The following is a 21,520-nucleotide window of genomic DNA, read 5'->3' on the forward strand; positions in this document are numbered from 1 at the left end:
GCAGGATAGGTTCGAACTGCCAACCTTTTGGTTAACAGCCGCATACTTAACGGTTGCACCACCATGGCTCTTTGCCCCTTCTCTCTTTTTATTTCCCTTTTCCCTTCCCACCAAAGCTGCTGCCAAAGAGCCAGCCTTTGCTGCTGCTGCTGCTCTGGTGCCGAAGCCTCAAATCACTGTCCACCAAGACTCACTGTTTGCTGAATTTAATTTTCTTCAAAAATCTTTTTCAATATGTTTTATGTCCAAGGTCTTGCAGTAGTAAAAAGATGTGAAACAGAGGTTTTACTTCCTGCTACCAGAAAAAGTTTTCATTTATTAGGTGAAACAGTTACTTGAGTAGCAAGGGCAGATGAGGGCTGAATAACTCCTGCTTAGGTCCTTGGTTCCCCGGTTCCAGCGGTAGTGGCCTGACTTTGGCTCCTGGTCCCTTCAGAAACCTAGAACTGCAGCTCTCCTTCCCCATAGCCTAAGATCTCGGAGAGTTCTAGCAATCTTGACAGTCATAATTTTTAACATCATTTCTATGGGAAAATACCTTCTGACTTCCAAATAATTTTCCTGCAGATGTTATAATAAAACATAACTAAGGCATAAATTGGGGATGTGTCAGGGTATGACAACCTCTTAATCATTCTCAGATTAATTCATTTAGAGTAGTACAGTCTTGGTATATGCTTTTTATGTATTTTCATTTAATTATTCCTCAACAAATTATCATATTTAGCAAACATTTATTACTCTTCCTCAGCCATGGGCATCAAGAGGGATATAAAGAGAGTTATTGAGGTGACTAACACATAGTCCCTACCCTTGAGGGATTTATAAGCTAGATTGAAGGTGAGATATGCAAAAATGATGTGATAATTACATCTGGCAGTATATGATTAATTTCCAATTAATTGATTTGAACAGATATGGTGGCAGCTGCTGAGATGGTCCCCAGTTGACCCTTGCTACCTGGTATTCATGCTCATGTGTAATCCCCTCCCCTTGAGTATACAGCAGAAGCCACGGGATCCCACGTCCAATATTAGGTAACAAAAAGACTGTGGCTGCTGTTTTGGGCACTCTCTCTCTCTCTCTCTTGCTCTCTCACGCACTCAGTCTGAGGGAAGACAGCTGCCATGTTATAAGCTGCCCTAAGGAGTGGCCCACAAGAACTGATGTCTCTGGCCAACAGGTAGCAAGGACCTGAGGCCTGCCAACAGCATCATGACCTTGGATCCTCCCCCATTTGAACCTTGAATGACTCAACTTGCAGATCCCTGCAGTCCTGACTAATACCATGATTGCAAACTTGTGAGAGACTGTGAGCCAGAGGTGCCCAGCTAGGCTGTGCCCAATTCCTGACCCTTAGAAAGCTGGCAGATAATAAATGGTTGTTGTTGCTTAAAGTTGCTAAGTTTGGGGTAATTTGCTATACAGCAGTAAATAACCAATGCAACAAACAATAAGGACTAAGCTCTCAAGGAAGCTTCAGGGGCGAGGGATTCTGGAAAAACTTCATGAAAGAAGTAGGATTTTAAGTAGGCTCGAAGGTTGGGTAGGATTTGGATGTGGACTTAGGAATCGAGAATGAGGGCCACTCAGACTGTAAAACCCGGGAATAAAAGCAAAGGGACAGAGAATGGTCCAAGTGTGCTCCAGAATGATGCCTGGGTTCCCCTGGAGAGCTGCGGGGAGTGAGGTGGGAAAGCCCTGCCTCCATTGCACCAGTGCTGCAAAAGAAGCCAGTTCTTGAAGGATTGCTATCACTATTAGACACCTACAGGCCTATTATTTATGTATCAAGAACAGCTAACAACAAAAACACTTACTAATTGCTACTTAACACTCAGGCAACATCCCCTTTCTCCAAGTTTTTCTGTTTCCTATGTATGGCTAAGCATTTCAGTGCTGTTTCCCTAGCTGAGCAGCTGGCAGTGACAGGCAGTGTGCTGTTTTAAGGTTGCTCACAGAGACAGTGCATTTTGTGGGTTAATCACAGCCAATTAGCTCCTCTATCTGAAAAAAAAATTTAAAAACCCAGGTGTGAAGAAGTTGGATGACAGGGTGAAGTCATCAGATAGTAAATCAGAGAATGTTTTATGCAGAGTTCAGCCTATTCTCCTCGAGGAGCTCTTCAAGAGGGGTAGTATGTTGGCTCAGGCTGAAGGTGGGCCGAAGTTCAGGGACTTGGGGGAAGGAGAGAAGCTTAACCAAGCATTGTTTACATTTGGTTAAGAAACATTTTGTTTCTGAAACATTTTGTTTCTGATTGATCAGTTGAGACAAGCAATTCAGTTACTCATTGATTAGGCAAGGAATAGGAATTTGGAGGATCTGTGTCTGGCCTTGTCATAGGTAAACAAGGGGGCATCTGTAAGTCCTGTCTAAGTCATACGGGAAGGGTGGTTGTTTGCAGAAAGTGATTTTCTCGAACACAAAGCTGGGGGTCGGGGGGACTCGTTTCTTCGACCGTGGCTGTTTTCCTCTATCACAGAATTCAGGTAAAATTCAACATTATCAGTTTGAGGAGATCTGGTGGTGCAGTGGTTAAGCACTTGGCTACTAACTGAAAGGTTGGAACCCACCAATCGTTCTATGGGAGAAAGATGTGGCAGTCTGTTTCCATAAAGAGTACAGCCTTGGAAACCTTATGGGGGCAATTCTACTCTGCCCTATAGGGCACTTTGAGTCACAATCAACTCAATGACAGTGGATTTTTTTTTTTTTTTGAATGCCTAAACCAACAACAAAAACAAACCCATTGCCGTTGAATCGATTCCGACTCATAGCGATCGTATAGGACAGAGTAGAACTGCCCCATAGAGTTTCCAAAGAGCGCCTGGTGGATTCAAACTGCTGACCTTTCGGTTAACAGCCATAGCACTTGACCACTATGCCACCATGGTTTCCTTTTTATGCCTAGTTTTCCTTAAAGACAGAGCCCTGGTGGCACAGTGGTTAAGAGCTCGGCTGCTAGCCAAAAAAAAAAATCAAGAGTTCGAATCTACCAGCTGCTCCTTGGAAATGCTGTGGGGCAGTTCTACTCTGTCCTATAGGGTCGCTATGAGTCAGAATCAACTAGACAGCAGTGGGTTTGGTTTTTCCTTAAACAGAGGTGTTGACTGTATGATCTCTAAGCATTTTTCAAGTCCTAAAATTTTATGATTCTTTGCTCTTTCAATGCTGACACTTCTGAGCATGAGAAAATTTGGAGAGGGTAGAGAATCCTGCCCTTCTCAACGTCTGGCCTCCTTTCTTGCTGTGAGCCTAACTCAGAACCAGGTCTACTAACTTTCACACCCTCCACTACCTCTTACTCTCCTCTTTGCATTCTACCTTCCCGACCCCAGAAAACATGTGCCAAGAGTGCTGGGAATTTAGTTGGATGGAGTCTGAGGAGCTAGTCTCTTGAATAGTAAAATCTTTATATTTCTGTTGTGGAATTATAAGTTGTGGGATGTGAAGTGTAGACTGCCCACACAAATACTGTGTTTGAAATTCTCTCTTTGAAGAGACAATCTTTGAATATGCAAATATTCATGAGAGGGCTATCATCTTAAACTAATTCACATTAAGGCATTAGTAAGTTATTGGAAGGAGACCTGGTAGTGCAGTGATTAAGCACTTGGTTGCTAACTGAAAGGTTGGTGGTCAGAAACCACTATGAGGGTCGCTGTGAGTTGGAATTGACTTGACGGCAAGGGGTTTGTTTGTTTCTTTTTTTTTTTTTTAAGTTATTGGAGCTTTTCTTCTAATTGGAGAAACTAGATACTTTAGTAAATGTGTGACCTGAAAATTCAGGAAAAAAATTTTCAGGAAGGAGAGGTAAGGATCATGGTAAATAAAATTTATTATCCCAGTTTTACCTAGGATTAGCCTTGTTAAGGCTTCTAATTTTCTTTTTAAAGAACAGTATAAAATCACTCTGGAAGATGCTAGAAAGAAAATAATCAGAGAAACTTTGTTACAACTGGACCAAAAGAAGGAATGGGCCACACAGGTATTTTTCAATTTTTATTAAAAAAAAAAAACTTTTCCCCCAGTTTTTTTCTTGTGGTATATCATAATGGTTAAGAACTTGGGTTCTGATGTTAGGCAGTTGTAGTTTAAATCTGAGTCTTACCTGTTGCTGGCTATATAACCTGAATCTGTTACTTAACTTTTCTGGGCTTCAGTTCCCTAATCTATAAAATAAGGACAGTAATAGTATTTGCTTTGAAGAGATGGTGTGAAGATTAAACGAGATAATTTAGGTAACATAGCAAGAGTCCAATAAATTATTATGCTGTTATTTTTCAAGTATTATAATAACAATGATACTAAATTATCAGAATAAAAAGTATGGATGAATTATAGAATGAAATATAATTTGTCTAAAAAGCACTTTCTTACATACCCAGACCTGAGAGAGTACACTCTACATTGCTGCTGCTTAAAAATTTTAGAATACTAAAAAAAGAGATATAATTTCCAATTTTATATGCTTTTTCATGTCTTTGTTTTACACAAAATACCTGACTTTCCTTTTTCTTCACTGCCCTTCCCCCAAACAACCTCCTAAATCACTGAGGAGGCCGCTGCAGTTAACTTTTCATTTGTGACATCCCTTCTTCAGAATCATAAATGTCTGGTTGTTAAGTTCATTAAATTTCAGCTGCTATTGCTTGTTTCTTCCCTATTGATTCAGTTGTTCTTCCAGTGTTACTATTAGCCTATTGCATGATTTTTACCCATTTACACAAATACAGAGGATTATGGAGAACTGATCAGTGATTTGCCCATACACTTTGTGACTGAATCTGACTAAATGGTGAAATCAACCATGAAGTGACCTGACCATAGTTAAGATGGTTTAAAATGTGCCCTTTTAAGAATTATCTATATGGGATCAAATGGACAACAGCAACTGGAAAGATTAGATAGGAAACTTAGAGGGCATTGAATTTACGTTAATGGGGGAGGAACAATTCGAAAAAGGAAGGTGAGGATGGTTGGACAACTTGTAGAATATAATCAATGTCACTGAATTGTACATGTAGAAATTGTTGAGTTGGTGTATGATCTGCTGTGTATATTCTCAACAATGAAAAATAAAATATTAAAAATGCGTATATAGATCAAATACGCTTCAAGCATAAAGACTTCAAGCATGTATAATAAGGACCGTTCCAGAAACGGTTCCAAGCATTTTACATTTAGGTCTCTCAACAATCCTGTAAGGTAGGGACTTGGTAATGATAAGACTGAGACGCAGAGATATCTTATGACTTCCCCAGAGCTAGAACGTGACAGAATTGGGATTCAATTCAGGAGATCTTCACATCGTTGCTTTTAATCACTACACTATACATTTTTTCCCTCACATAATGCTATATGGAAACCCTGGTGGCATAGCGGCTAAGTGCTATGGCTGCCAACCAAATGGTCGGCAGTTCAAGTCCGCCAGGCGCTCCTAGGAAACCCTGTGGGGCGTTGCACAGGGTCGCTATGAGTCGGAAACGACTGTATACCACAAGCTTGAATGAATTTTCCTCATTTTATCTGACTATTTTGGCATGCAGTTCAACTTCCTATAATCCAGTTCTTTGCACCCTTAGCTGTATGCTGGAATCACTTGAGACCGATTTTTTTTTTTTTTTTTAACATACTGATGCTTGGGTCCTGGATGTTGCCTGGGCTTGAGATTTTCCAAAGCTTCCAGGAAATTTTAATGTATAGTAAAGTCGAAAACCACTGCTGCATTGTTCATGTTGTGTTAAGCTGTTAGCCAATCAACTTCAGTTATGTACTGAACTGCTTTTTTATAAATGAAATTATGAATTTATAAATGAGTTATCAGTTGTAATTGGTTCCTAGGAAATACAGGCCTACTCTTAGTTTAATTAGGACTATTAAAAAAATTTTTTTGTTGTTCTTGATTGGAAATCTTCCAGCTCTAAAGACTTAACAAAAAAATTTACCCTTAACACACTTTTAAATTATTTCTGCCTGTGTTTATGATTTAGAGTATTTTTCTTAATTTCTTGTCTTTTGATTGCCCTTCAGTTACTGAATATTTAATTTGTAACCTAGCATCCTGTCATGGATTAAATTATGTCCCCTGAAAAATGTTTGCATCAATTTGGCTGGGCCATGATTCCTGGTATTGTGTGATTTTCCTATATGTTGTAAATCATGCCTCTATGATGTTAATGAGGGGGGATGGGTGACAGTTGTGTTAGTGAGGCAGGACTCAGTCTACAGGATTGGATTGTGTCCTGAGGCAATCTCTTTTGAGATATAAAAGAGAGAGAGCAGAGAGACAGGAGGACCTCATACCACCGGGAAAGCAGTGCTGGGAGAAGAGTGCATCCTTTGGACCTGGGGTCCCTGAGCGGAGAAGCTCCTAGTCCAGGGGAGGATTGAGGAGAAGGCAGACAGAGAGAGAAAGCTGACGTCCTGAACTTGGACTTTTAGCCTACTTTACTGTGAAGAAATAAATTTCTCTTCGTTAAAGCCATCCACTTGTGGTATTTCTGTTATAGCAGCACTTAATAACTAAAACACATCCATATAAAAGTATCTCACAGTTAAATATGATGTGTTATACACTGTAAAGCTTTTTTGGGTGAAACTGTAAATATCCAAGTAATTGAAAATGAATTTACTTTTTATTAACCTAGTGACAAAGTAAGACTTTTCTGCTTTTCCTCTTCTAATTTTTTTTTTTTTCCACGAGACTTTCCCATTACCCTTAAATTATTTGTCTTCAGGGTTGTAGATATGTGCATTGTTATTATTGACATCCAGAAATCTTTCAAATTATAAAGATATATTAATGTAATATATTCATGTGTTTGCTGTATGTTAGATTATGTCTGTGACTAGGAGCTTGAAGACTGTTTGATTCTTGCATTTTAGTCATCTAAATTATGGAGCAGGTCACTTAATGATTGATTTCACCATGGCAGTCAAATTCAGTCACAATGGATGCCAAATTGAATGGACAGTCACACCATTGTCCAGTTCCCCAAATAACTTGTATCAAACAGTGTAAATCAGCAACAAAAATACAACAGGAAGGTAACAAAGAAAGAGCAACTAACCCAAAAGTTCTTAGGTATGTTCCCAAAGTAATTGCAAAACATAATTTAAAATGAATGGTCAAATAAATTGATTGTGTATCATCATTGCTAAATTGTGAATTGCCAGGTGACAACCCTTCCTTAATACAGAAACTTTATTTTAGAATGCTGTAAAGTTCATTGACAAGGGCAGCTATAGAGAGATCTTGGAGAATGACTGGCTAAAAAGAGAGGTAAGTGGAATTGAATAATTTTTCTTTCTCTTTTGCACTGGAAATAACTTTTATTTACAGAACTGAAGTCGTGGGAAAAGCACGGAGCCCTGGTGGTGCAGTGGTTAAGAGCCTGGCTGCCAACCAAAAGGTCGTCAGTTCGAATCCACCAACCGCTCCTTGGAAACCCTATGGGGCAGTTCTACTCTGTCCTATAGGGTAGCTATGAGTCAAAATCAACTCGATGGCAGTGGGTTTTGGTTTGGTATGACTGACTGAGGCAAAATGAAAATCAGGTGGAGACTAGCCTTATCACAAGCTGTTACTCAACAAATACCAGAAATAATCTAAATAATAACCAGAAATCTTTTTTTAGGGGTCGCGGTTCACACAATATATTCAAATGTGCAAAGCTTTTTTATGTCCTAAAACTAATCTGATCTTCCTCTTGAGCTCCCATCCTCCTGGGTGGCAGGGCCATGGCTAGAAGATCATTCTAACCTCATTCTCTGCTGATTTAAATTGCCTCTTTTGGATGACACAGTCTTCTTTGGACAAGTGCTCAGTCTTTCAGATTTCCATTTCTTTACTCCTCTCCAAGATAGATTCTTGATGTATAGGGAGATGGAGCTTATGTGACTTCTTTTAGGATGTGTTGCTAAGGAGGGCTCAGATCCATGAATCTGGATCCTTTCTCCCTCTCTGCTGTCGAGGAAGTGCTATGCCCTGCTTCCTGCACTGGTCACTTTCGAAGTAGACTGCTCTGTCCTTTTGGACCTTGTAACCAGCACCAGACCTATGGTCAAGATGTCTCTGCCCCCTGCAGCCTCTATGTCCTACCCTAGCCTGGTCCTCAGGCTCTCTTCATACCTCGTTATTGAGAGCATGCAGCAACTACAGGATCCGGGAGCACTGCCTTAGCTTCAGCTGCTCAGGTGTCTCCCTTTACCAGTGCTGCACTACCACTCTAGCTGGATGTGGTCACGTGAGGACTTCTTCTAGAGCAGGATTTCTCAACATCAGCACTATTGACATATTGGACTAGATAATTCTTTGTTATGGCATGCTGTCTTGTTTTCCTTACTTTGGACATGCTAGTCCCACTGACTAAAATGTCTTCCCTTACCTCCTCACCCCATTACCCTTATCTGCCTAGAAAACTCCAACTCTTCCTTTAAGAATGGACTTCGGTTGTCAATTTCCTTATACATCATTTTGTAACTGCTCCAGGAAGTGTTGGATTCTCCTTCTCCAGTGCTCTCTTTGTTTCATTGTAACTCTTGGTAAGATACATTGAAATTGTTTAGCATCTGTCTCTACTACACAGAGCGGAGGCTATGTCTGTATATCCATGACACCTAATAAATAGTCTGTGCTCTTCAAATAGTTATTGGTGAACTAACAGCAACAAAAATAGACAATGGAGGAATGGATCCAAATATATGGCTTAGATCTCAGGTAGAGGAAGCAGTTATGTTGAAATCTTTGTGAATTATTTATGTTGTGGCCCAAGATGGCAGATTCCCTTCTGTCTCTTCCAAGTCCCCACTGAAATAATATTATAAAAGTACAAAAGGAACTCATTAGCAAAGAGAATAAGAGGAGTTAGTTAACTGATGGGAAATTTCAACAATTTTCTGGAAGACATATAGCAGATGTGGGAGCATGTTGTTGGATGAGACAGGCAGATAATCTTTGGTCCAGATGTTATGAGTGCTACAGAGGATGTGAAACTCAATCTGCCCTTGGAAACTTGGGAGAATCCCTGAGCGTAGAGTCTGCATGGACCATAGATAGTGGGAATAGGGGCTGGAACAGAAAACAAGGGGATTACTTCATGGTCTGAATAGGGAACATCTGCATCCCCATCACCCCCTATCACTTCCTTCACACAGAACAAAGGTATTTACTCTGGAAAGAACCTGAGAGCTCTCCTCTTGGAACACTGAACAAATTATCTGACAAAAGTGAAAGGCTTTAGTGTAGATGTTTACTTCCTATTTTGACTTTTAGGAGGCTACAACCCAATAGCCCACTCCTGCCTTCTCATACTAAAATGAAGTTTGCCCTTCAACCTGTTCTTCTGTACCACTTACAGAGCCTCCAGTCTGCATTCCCATCAGAGGAGAAACTTGGTATGAAAACAAACCTACTCATACAACAGTAGAGAAAACTCATTCCTTTCACCAGACCGCTCTTAAATATGACACCAAAAATCACCAGGCATATAAAGACAACCAGCACAATAGAAGAGAAAGACCAAGTTGAACAAACAACAAAAAGAATAAAACAGACCAAAAAAAAGAAAATACAGGGAACTGAAAAGGCCTTCTATTTATATAGTCAAAAATATTACAGAAGATATTTCATTTAGAAAACAAGGTGTTAAAGACAAAAATAAAATATAGAAGAGGAAGCAGAGAGCAATCTTTCAGAACAGTGAAGACTACAATATTAACAAAGAAAGAAAAATAACAGATTTAGAGTACTGAAGTAAGATGTACAATATCCAACTAATATGAATCCCAGGGAAAAAAAAAGAGCAGGGAAAATAGAGGGAAGGAAATTATCAATGAAATAATAGAAGAAAAATTCTGGGTGTAGAAAAGGAACATGAGTTTTCAGAGCACTAAGAACAAAAGGAAGGTCCTAAAAGTTTCCAGGGCAGAGGCATGGGGCAAGTTACCTACAAAGGAATAAAAACCAAACTGGCATCCAGCTTTTCAGTAGTAAAGTTCAGATGGAAAATTATTTTCAGCGTGGAATTCTATACTCAGCTAAACTAGATTAAGTGTACAGTAAAGCTATTTTCAGAAATGCAAGGGCTTAGAATATTTACTTCTCAATCTTTGTTAGGAACTTACTTAACAATGTACTCCAGCAAAACAAGAAAGTAAATTTAGTAATAGGAAGACAGGAAATAGTGGTTACAACCCAGTATAACAGTGAAGGAATGTCTCAATGATAATTATGTTGCACACTGTTATGGACTGAATTGTGTCCCCCCAAAATACATGTCATAAATCCTAACGCCTACCTGTGGTTATAATCCCATTTGGCAATGGGCTTTGTTTGTTATGCTAATGAGGCAGTATTAGTGTAGGGTATGTTTTTAAGTCAATCTCTTTTGAGAAGTAAAAGAGCAGATTGAACAAGCAAGCAAGGAGAGATGGGGGAAGATAGATGCCATGCCACATGATCTTCAAGGAATAGAAGCTGAAAAGAGATTAGGACCTCCCCCCAGAGTTGTCAGAGAGAGAAAGTCTTCTGCTAGTGCTGGTGCCCTGAGTTTGGACTTATTTTTTTGTGAGAAGATACATTTCTGTTTATTAAAGCCACCCGCTTGTGGTTTTTCTGTTATAGCAGCACTACATAACTAAGACACACACCTAAAAAGCATCCCCTCCAGGTTGAAATTAATCTCACTTCCAGGCTCTAAACCCACACATTCAATAACCAGCTGTACAACTCCACCTAAAAATGCACCACCAAAAAAAAAAAAAAAACTAAACCCGTTCCTGTTGAGTCAATTCCGACTCATAGTGACCCTGTAGGACAGAGTGGAACTGCTCCATAAGGTTTTGAAGGAGCGCCTGGTGAATTTAAACTGCCAACCCTTTGGTTAGCAGCTGTAACACTTAACCATTATGCCACCAGGGTTTCAAGACATCTCAAACTTCTAAATTGGCTTCATCACCTTCCCCTTTCCCCTTTACCTCCTCTCCTGTGTCCCAGTTAAGGATCCCACCATTATGCAGTCTCCACAGACAAGAGATTGGGAGTTATCTTAAAAATGTCCTTTTCACTTCCCACATCCAGAAGGCCTCTAAAAAAACCAAAACCAAACTCATTGCTGTCAAATCAGTTCCAACTCATAGTGACCCTACAGGACAGAGTAGAACTACCCCATAGGGTTTCCAAGGAGCAGCTGGTAGATTTGAACTGCTGATCTTTTGGTTAGCAGCAGAGCTCTTAATTAGGGCTCCAGAAGGCCTCTAAGTCCCATAAATTCTACTTTTGACCACCTCTCATTAACTCCTTTGCCACTGTTCTTGGTTCAGGCCCTCATTGTCTCTCACCCAGACTCTCTCAGTTGCGTCTTAGCTGGTTTTCTTCCCCCCAGAGGAGAGTTTTCCACACTGCCTCAGTTATCTTTCTAAAACATAAAGTTGGTCATGTCAATCTGCTTAAAAACCTTTCAATGACTGTCCATTATTTACTAGAGTCCAAATTTCTTGGCACAAGATGTGGCCCCAATCTACTTCTCCAGGAGACCCTTTCTCTCTAGCCCCTCTGAAGAACATGCTCAGCATTTCTCAAGCTGAAAGAACTGAAGAACAAATTCACGCCTCGAGTTGCAATACTGAAGGATTCTACAGGGAAAATGTTAAACGACACAGGAAGCATCAAAAGAAGATGGAAGGAATACACAGAGTCACTATACCAAAAAGAATCAGTCGACATTCAACATTTCAGGAAGTACCATATGATCAGGAACCTATGGTACTGAAGGAAGAAGTCCAAGGTGCACTGAAGGCACTGGCAAAAAAACAAGGCTTCAGGAATTAATGGAATACCAATTGAGATGTTTCAACAAATAATGCAGCACTGGAAGTGCTCACATGTTTATGCCAAGAAATTTGGAAGACAGCTACCTGGCCAACCAACTGGAAGAGATCCATATTCATGCCTATTCCCAACAAAGCTGATTCAATTGAATGCAGAAATTATTAAACAATATCACATGCAAGCAAAATTTTGCTGAAGATCTTTCAAAAGTGGCTGTAGCAGTGTATTAAGAGGGAGCTCCTAGAAGTTCAAGCCAGATTCAGAAGAGGACTTGGAACCAGGGGTATCATTGCTGATGTCAGATGGATCCTGGCTGAAAGCAGAGACTACCAGAAAGATGTTTACCTGTGTATTTACTGACTATGCAAGGACATTTGACTGTGTGGATCATAAAAAAATTATGGATAATGTTGTGGAGAATGGAAATTCCAGAACACTAAATTGTGCTCATAAGGAACCTGTACATGGATCAAGAGGCAGTCATTCAAACAGAACAAGAAGATACCATGTGGTTTAAAGTCAGGAAGGGTGTGGGTCAGTGTTTAATCCTATCATTATACCTATTCAATCTGTATGCTAAGCAAATAATCTGAGAAGCTGGACCATACAAAGAATGGGACATCAGGATTGGAAGAAGACTCATTAAGAACCTGCATTATGCAGATGACACAACCTTGCTAGCTGAAAATGAAGAGGATTTGAAAACAGTTACTGATGAAGATCAAAGACCACAGCCTTCAGTATGGATTACACCTCAACATAAAGAAAAAAATCCTCACAACTGGACCAAAAAGCAACATCATGATAAATGGAGAAAAGATTGAAGTCATCAAGGATTTCATTTTATTTGGATCCACAATCAACACCCATGGAAGCAGCAGTCAGGAAATCAAAAGACACATTGCTTTGGGCAAATCTGCTGCAAGAGAGCTCTTTAAAGTGTTAAAAAGCAAAGATGTCACCTTGAGGACTAAGGTGCACCCAACTCAAGCCATGGTGTTTTCAATCACCTCATATGCATGCAAAAGCTGGATACTGAATAAGGAAGACCAAAGAAGAATTGATGCCTTTGAATTGTATTGGTGAAGAATATTGACTATACCATGGACTGCCGAAAGAATGAACAAATCTGTCTTAGAAGAAGTGCATCTGGAGTGCTCCATAGAAGCAAGGATGGCAAGACTATGTCTCACATACTTTGGACATGTTATCAGGAGGGATGAGTCCCTGGAGAAGGACATCATGCTTGGTAAAGTAGAGGGTCAGTGAAAAAGAGAAATCCTCAAGGAGATGCCTTGACACAGTGGCTGCAACAATGGGCTCAAGCATAGCAATGATTATGAGAATGTTGCAGGACTGGACAGTGTTTTGTTCTGTTGTACATAGGGTTGCTGTGAGTCAGAACCAACTTGACAGCCCCTAAGAAGAACAACAGCCCCTGTGATGTCAGATGGGTCCTGGATGAAAGCAGAGAATATCAGAAAGATGTTTGCTTGTGTTTTATTGGCCATGCAAAGGCATTCAACTGTGTAGATCATACCAAATTATGGATAACCTTTCGAAGAATGGGAATTCCAGAACACTTAATTGTGTTCATGAGAAACCTGTACATAAACCAAGAAGCAGTCATTCAAACAGAACAAGGGGGATACTGTGTGGTTTAAAGTCAAGAAAGATGTGCATCAGGGTTGTATCCTTTTACCATATTCACTCAATCTGATGCTGAGTATACTACCAAATCTTCTTCTTTGTTTCCAACTTTTGCATTCCAATCACCAGTAATTATCAATGCATCTTGATTGCATGTTTGATCAATTTCAGGCTGCAAAATTTGGTAAAAATCTTCAATTTCTTCATCTTTGGCCATAGTGGTTGGAGTGTAAATTTGAATAATAGTGGTATTAACTGGTCTTCCTTGTAGGCATATGGATATTATCCTATCAGACAGCGTGTACTTCAGGATAGATCTTGAAATGTTCTTTTTGATCATGAATGCAACGCCATTCCTCTTCAGGTTGTCATTCCCGGCATGGTAGACCATGTGATTATCCAATTCAGAATGGCCCATACCAGTCCATTTCAGCTAGGTAATGCCTAGGATATCAATATTTATGTGTTCCATTTCATTTATGATGGCTTCCAGTTTTCCTAGATTTATACTTCATATATTCCACATTCTGATTATTAATGGATGTTTGCAGCTGCTTCTTCCCATTTTGAGTCATGCCACATTAGCAAATGAAGATCCCAAAAGCGTGACTCCAGAGGCAGCTCTTCCCCAGTTGTGTTTTGAGAGCCTTCCAACCTGAAGGGCTCATCTTCTGGCACCATATCAGACAATGTTTTAGTACTATTCATAAGGCTTTCACTGGTCAGTTTTTTCAGACATAGACTGCTAGGTCTTTCTTCCTAGTCTATCTTAGTCTGGAAGCTCAGCTGAAACCTGTCCACCAAGGGTGACCCTGCTGGTATTTGAAATACCGGTGGCAATGCTTCCAGTATCATAGCAACACACAAGCCACCACAGTACGACAAACTGACAGACACATGGTGGAATTAAAAAATAATAATAATAATAATAAAACCAAAAAATAAGTACTAATAATTTAAAAAACTCAAGGCATACTCAATAATTGAAGAATATTAGGGAGAAATTTAGTTCTTATACTTTGGTTAATTACAGTGGTATGACCCAATCATAATAATTTAATAATTTAAATCCTATAATAATGTCCTAGATCTTAGGTTTAGGAAAAATGTCTATAAGAATTTATATTTGACTTACAAGAAAGGCTGTTTTGGTACCTTGACCCTTCTTACTCAAGCCACAAATTATATTTTTTTTTATTTTTTACTTCTCATAATTCAGTGGACATAAATGACAGACGAAAGTTGAGTTTCACTGAATCATGAGCAAAAAGAACTTAGTAATAAATAACAAATCATTTTAAGATAATTCAACTTAATTTCTCTTTATTTCAATAAATATTCATTTTAGCATTATTAAATTTACTCACAAAATTAATTAAAACCACTTCTGGCTATAAGTATTATCACAAGCATTGAAAATTGGGAATAAAACAATGCATGTCAATTAATTTTGGGGGGGAAGGTTTAGAATGGGTAACAAGGGATATTTAATAATTGAACTCCTGAAAATATTTTTCCATTCAACTATTTCTCAACAATAACCAAAAGCTTCATCAACATTGTATTTTGATAACTTTTGTCTAAAGAAGACTTGATACTGGGAAAGATATGTAGAAGAATCCTACCAGAGCTCTGGAAAGGACACAGAGTCATTCCATCACATGACTTTCATTATCTGGTTTTATTTAGCATGCTCATTAGGAAAATGAAGAAAACTGAAATTTCCAAATGGCTTAGACTAACTCAACAAATGGAAAGCCAGAGAAACTAGACATAGGGATTCAAAGAGGTTAGAAACCAAAGTTTCAAACGTGAGGAGACAAGGATAACTTGGGTCTTTCAGGGGAATAGATAAAGAACACATATTTTAAGATCCTAGGTGCCTGACTTATAATAGTTTTAACTAAACAATCATTCCCAATATCTATATGCATTTCTTGAGAATTTTGGGGAGGGAATGGGAGGGTAAAGTGCCTTTCTACTTGTTTTTACTTTCTTATTCCAGAAAAGGAACTAGTTTTCATTTTTCTAACATTTCAAAAAACTGGGAGGGGGATGGCAATTGATGTGCACTGTACTTAGTGCTCTATTGGAGTAGCGATATCAAAGGCTACCCTTAGCCTGAAAGTTTGGAAGTAACTCCCCAAAAGGGTCTTCATTCCCAACTTTGCAAAGAGATCAAGAACTGTGTGTGCTGCCTCCCAAGCATGCCAAACCTATAGGTCAAACATTTCCAAATGTTCTATTAATCCCTTCTGTTTACAACTTCTAACTATAATTCCTTTTTTATCCTTTGACATTAAGACATTCAAGCTTGTAATCAAGTTGATTATATCTGAACATACAAGATCCTAAAGCACCAACCCTCTAGCTTTGTAATTTAGTATTATGGACTTAAATGGGTCTTCTGAATTGTTCGTGGCAGGTAAGTAATATACGCTTTTCTTTCTAACTCCAGGCCACCGGCAATATTTGAGCCTTTTCTATGAAACTGATATTATGATTTTTTAAGGTTTGTTCACTGGATTGTAAGCTGTCTTTGGGGAAGAGGCCATGCCTTATTTACCTTTGTATCCTTCTAGATCTAGCACAAATCCTTACCCAGTAAGAATTCAAGCATTTAGTAAATGACTTCTGTGATAGTGATAAGCATGTGATAATATACTGAATGCTTCAAGATTCCAAAATACAATAACTAAATCTCAATTCCAAAGCAAAAAAATGATAGCCTTCTCCTTCCAAGTACTCGTCTCGGTTATACTCTTGGCAACTCTGGACGAGCAACACTGAATCTAAGCCCCTGTGCATTTTCTGTTTCATCATATTCCCTCGAGACTCCTATCTTCCTCCAATTTATCTTTCTAATATTTTCACCAGCCTATCACTTTGTTTTATACTCTGAATTCTAATTCTTCTGTTGTCCTGACCTTTCTTCATGAGAACCTCATGACCCATACGTTTGTTTCTTTGGGTAGGCAGAGAGGTGAGTTGGGGTTCTATGTAGTAACATTCTTCTATATATCATTCCCATTATCAAGTCTTCTTAAGATAAAAGTTATTAAAATACAATTCTTAAAGACTGAGGAGAACTCTAGCAACGGAACCAGCAGATTCTGTTCCTAGCTGGGTGAGCCATATTTCTTCAGTAAATGTTAACTAAGCCTGCTATGTCTATTGATGACCTTCCATTACCTACAGGGTAAAATCCAGACTCTTCAGCATTACTTGGCTCTTCCCTGCTTCTCCAGTTCCTTTCCTCCTTCTTCCTAGCTCCCACTTTGTATCTAGCCAGGCCCAAGTAATTGTGCCTTTGTACATGTGGTTCCCTCTGCCTAGAATGTGCTCTCTCTTGTCTGCCTAGGTTGTCCCTATGCTCTTCAAGATCCAGACTACATACTGTCTCTTCTATTAACCCTCCCCTGCCCCTTTGCACCTGGCATAAATAAGGGTGAACCTCTCTTTGCTCTCTCATCACCTAGACAGCCTCCATTATGGCTTTTAGCACATTGTTTTCTGATTTTATCACCTTCTTTTCCACTGAGCTAAGAGATTCTTGAAGGTTGTTTTATCTTGTTCTCCAAATGTAATATAGTTTCCGGCACATAGTAGGCATACAATACAATTGAACGAATAAACAGCATTTCATCTGTTGGATATTTCTCAGAACTACTCCAGCACTCAGAGAAGACATAATTCTATTATAAAGGCTAATAAAAAGAGCTAGTAGGTGAAAGCTAGTATTTCTTTTTAAAAATACCATACTATAGTATTTCTTTCTGGTGGTATTATTTTCCCTTGTATCATTTATAATTAACCTCAGACAGATCCTCAGTTAATTCTTAATATACCATATTGCTAAATTAATTATCTATGTGTTCTTATTTATCTCTGCCTCTAACTCATATAGCAGCAGTGCTTTTGAAGGGTAGGAAGGGACAACTCCTGCCATTCTGTAATAACTACCTAACCATGCAAACAGGTTTAGCTGATGACGTGGATAAGAGTCCCACCCATTCCTTCTTACAGAGGAAGAACAAACCCAGTGTACAGGAAAAATAAAAATCCTACTTTTCTGACACCAAATATATGTTAATCAATCCAAATTAACCTATTATCAATCTGTTCCCCTCTGTTTCGCTTCTGTTCTCACATCAGCTGCACATGCTGTACTTCTTCCTCTAATCCACACCATCCGAAGCTAGGTTAGATCTCACAAGTTCAGAGACACAGTCCTCCAGAACCATGTCTCCCCGAGACCTCAGACACCAGCCACGAGTTTGGGAGTCCCTACCACACGCTTACTTCTGACTTGCTGGCTACAAACTCGGGGTTTTACCACTACCCCTTTGGATGCCAGCCATAAGCTTGGGAGTTCCCAGGGCACTCTGGCCTGCTGGCTACAAATTTGGGGGCTCTCTCTGCCCCCCCCAAAAATTTTTTTTCTTTTTTCTCTGCCCCTTCAGGCTTTTTTTTTTTTTTTTCAGGCTACCAGACCCCCTCACTTCTGATATGCTGGCTCCTACTACTCCTTCGGGCCTGATACTTTGCTAGAACAACTCACAGAACTCACAGAAAGCACTACGCTTATGATTACAGTTTTATCATAGCAAAAAGAACACAAAGAGATGCATAGCACAAGGTCTGAGAGGGTTTCCAACGTAGGCCTTCCATGTCCCAAAAAGGGATGCACTACTGTTTCACGTGCATTGATGTCTTTCACCAACCACGAAGCCCTGGAACTTCCATATCCAGAGATTTTATGGGTTCTCATTACGATGCCACGATTAATTCAATCAGCCCACTTCCCCTAAGGTGAGTTTATAGCACAAGGTGGGCTTTTTGGCCTGATGAGCCCTCACCTGAGTCACCTCATTAGCACAAACTCTCAGGTATGGTCTGGAAGCTTATAGATAACACTAAACCCAACCAAACCCACTGCCATCAAGTCAGTTCCACTCATAGCTACCCCATAGGGCTTCCAAGGCTTTAAATCTCTACAGAAGTAGACTGCCACATCTTTTCCCTGCAGAACCACGGGTGGTTTCCAACTACTGACTTTTCAGTTAGCAGCCGATCACCTTAACCACTGTGCTACCAGGGCTCCTTTACAGATAACAAAGGCACCTAAATTACTCAGGAAATTCCAAGGGTTTAGAGCTCTCTCTCAGGAACCAAAAACAAAGAATAAATTAGGTAAAGTTAATGTAAACGCCACATCCAGTAATAAATAATAAATAATATGTGATAGATATTCCCGTCAGGCAAACACACTTTAAGGGTTGAATTTCTTTAGAAGACTAAATAGAACTAAGTCAATAAGTACCAACATCCATTTTCTTCTTCTGGGAACAGATTGCAATTCACAGGAAGGAAGTTGAAGAATTGGAAAATGCTATTCATGAGCTGGAAGAAGAAAATTTGGTGCTTATTGATCAACTGTTTAACTGTAGGCTTGTGGATCTCAACATATCCAGGTGAAAGTCATTAACATATCTAGAAAGTATTTTGTAAGCATTTGTATCTGTAAAAGTCTTTTTTAAGTTTTTGTTTTGCTTTTAATTTTAAAAAGAGTATTTAATTCTTCAATGCTCCAGTCAGAGTACAATAGTCAAAAAGAAAGAAACTCACAAAATAGCCATGGTAAAGGTATAAGATTATTACAGTGTAAGCTTTGATTGTTTTGTCAAGCAGCGCACCATAGCGATAATAGTAAACACTTAACATGAATATTACAACCGCCAACCTTTAGGAACCTACAGGACAGCAGGAGAGATAGGCATGGAAGCCCTATAGAGTGGACGCAAAGGAGGATGTATGAGGTGCAGAGTTAGCACAAAGAGGGAGTGATCAACTTTCCAGAAGCTTCCTGGAAGTTGTCTGGGCTTTTGGTTACCTTGTGAACTGCAGAATTGATTGTTTGTTTTGATAGTTAATGCAAGAGTCAAATTACTTTCTAGGAAAGAAAATTCAGAATCTAGGAATTAAAGCAGATAGTAAGTGGAACATAGTGGAAGAGCAAGGAAGAATTTTCTACCCAGGTAGTTTCTGTTGCTTGTGTGGTGTGGAAGAATACCGTTTGAGACACAATAAATAATTTATTTACAAATTCCCTAAAATGTTTCAGATACTGATACCTTATAGTTGTTTGCTGGGCTAGGTGATGGGTGTCAGGATAAAAGATTGGAGAAACTGGGAGATAATGCAATTACTTTATAAGTTAAAGGCTAGGTGGAGTGGTGTAGAGAAAGAGGACACCTGTCTCCCTTCTACAATTATGTGTGCTGCCTGGGAGAGGTAGACACGTGTGTAGACAAGATAGGAGGTCAGGCTGAGTGAATTTTTTTGTTTACCAGGCTCCGGTATCTCCAGTCTCTTGAGCTGATGCCCTTGAGGGCCCTTAGGGGGTGGGCACCTCATTATCCTCCCAGAAGAAAATACTCTCTGTTGCCAGCCCTCATCTCTATGATCAGGTCTCCTCCAGCTCCACACTCCTGTCCCTCTCTAATCCTTGCCATCTGCTGCTCCTGTTTTCTTTGTGATTACATCTAATCTCTGCCAGCTGCTGGCTGGTTCTGTGGCTTCCAACCACTGCTACCCTGCTGTCTACTGCCCTCTTTTCCTCTTCTTGGTTCTGGCCAAACCCTAGGAAAGAGCTGCCCACCAAACTGCCAGCCCCACTTCTCTGCTTCAGTCAGCTTCATCTGGTAAATCTGATTTGGAGCTGACATGGGTGTGAAGTGCTAATAATTATAACAAAAGGGAATTCTTTCATCAGCCAGAGAGAACTTGGCCAAGGACAGGAAGGGAAAGGAGAAACATTTTCATTATTTGTTGTGTAGTATACAATTTACTGTATCAGTTTTCCTCACAAAATCTTCATTGAATTCCATCACTGTTCATCAGTGCTTTAGCGGTTATTTTCTTTAGTCCTGCTTCTGAGTATAGAGTCGCTATGCGTTGGAATTGACTCGACGGCACTGGGTTTGGTTTTGGGTTTTTTGCTGAGTTGGGAGAGAGAGAATCTGCCCAACGGCAAAAACTAAGCGTGGGCAATGTTTTTAAGAACAGGGTTAAGCTCCTCTGGTGTATGCCTCTATGGGACTCTGAACTTTTCCTTTGTAACCAGCATTTATCACACTTGTGATTACTTGTTTAATGTTTGTTTTTTTTTGCTAGACTGTAAAACTCTTGATGCAAATGTTTAGGATATTTAGAAAGATCTTAAAGAAACAGGTGCACGTGTAAGCCCTCAATTATCTCTTATACTTCTTACCCAGAAGGATAACCTGAGAGTGTTCAAGACCTTTTATAGTACCTATTTCCAAGTCAAAGAAATATAATATGTATTATATATTTTATGGCAACTGCCCTTTCTTCCTCTTTGTTGAGAATTCCGTTCTTTATAATATTTAGTAGGGTGATGAGAAATAGAGGTGAACTGTCCCCAGCGAAGATGTAAAAGTAATGGTTTATACCACGACAGAGAAGTAGCATAGCGTGAGAAGTGCTGTGAGGCAGAGAGAAGCAGCACCTGATTCAGCCTTAGGTGAGGGAAGGTTTCCCGGAGGAAACACCCAGGGTAGAACCTATGTCTCATTTTTCACCTCTGGGTCTCTAGCACCTAGCAGACACTCTAGTGAGCATGTAGTACAATATTTGCTGACTGACAAATTACTTTTCTTATTTGTTGTTTCAGACGGCTATATCTTACGCAAGCAGCTGGACAAGAAGTGCCACCTGAAGAAACTGCTTTGGAGTTTCCAGAAGTACTTAATGGTATTATTTTATTGTGATTGTGATGATGACTTTTTCTTTTTTTTTCCAATTTAACAAACACTTATTGAGCACCTATTATGTGTGGGCACCTCATATCCAAGTGCTATTCAGGGAATAAAAACATGCCTGCTCCTTTATATTTCTCTTCTCACAGAGCCTCTCCTAACCCATCTCCTCTCTTTAGCCGCATTTTCAAAGTCCCAAATCAAGTCACCGTGTTTCACAGTGAATTACATAGACAATGGTGGAGAGGGGTGG

General features: G+C 39.6%; 1 protein-coding gene across 1 annotated transcript in view; it reads left to right on the top strand.

The window, feature by feature from the left end:
* Positions 1-21,520, top strand: part of CCDC83 (coiled-coil domain containing 83) — a 68,991-nt gene that overhangs the window by 43,718 nt on the left and 3,753 nt on the right. The window contains 6 exon segments of the mRNA XM_023558531.2: positions 3,900-3,991; positions 7,220-7,288; positions 18,839-18,960; positions 19,957-19,982; positions 19,985-20,060; positions 21,183-21,262. Coding sequence (XP_023414299.1) covers positions 3,900-3,991; positions 7,220-7,288; positions 18,839-18,960; positions 19,957-19,982; positions 19,985-20,060; positions 21,183-21,262 — 465 coding nt within the window.

Source organism: Loxodonta africana, chromosome 7, assembly GCF_030014295.1.
Source record: "Loxodonta africana isolate mLoxAfr1 chromosome 7, mLoxAfr1.hap2, whole genome shotgun sequence".
Taxonomy (NCBI): domain Eukaryota; kingdom Metazoa; phylum Chordata; class Mammalia; order Proboscidea; family Elephantidae; genus Loxodonta; species Loxodonta africana.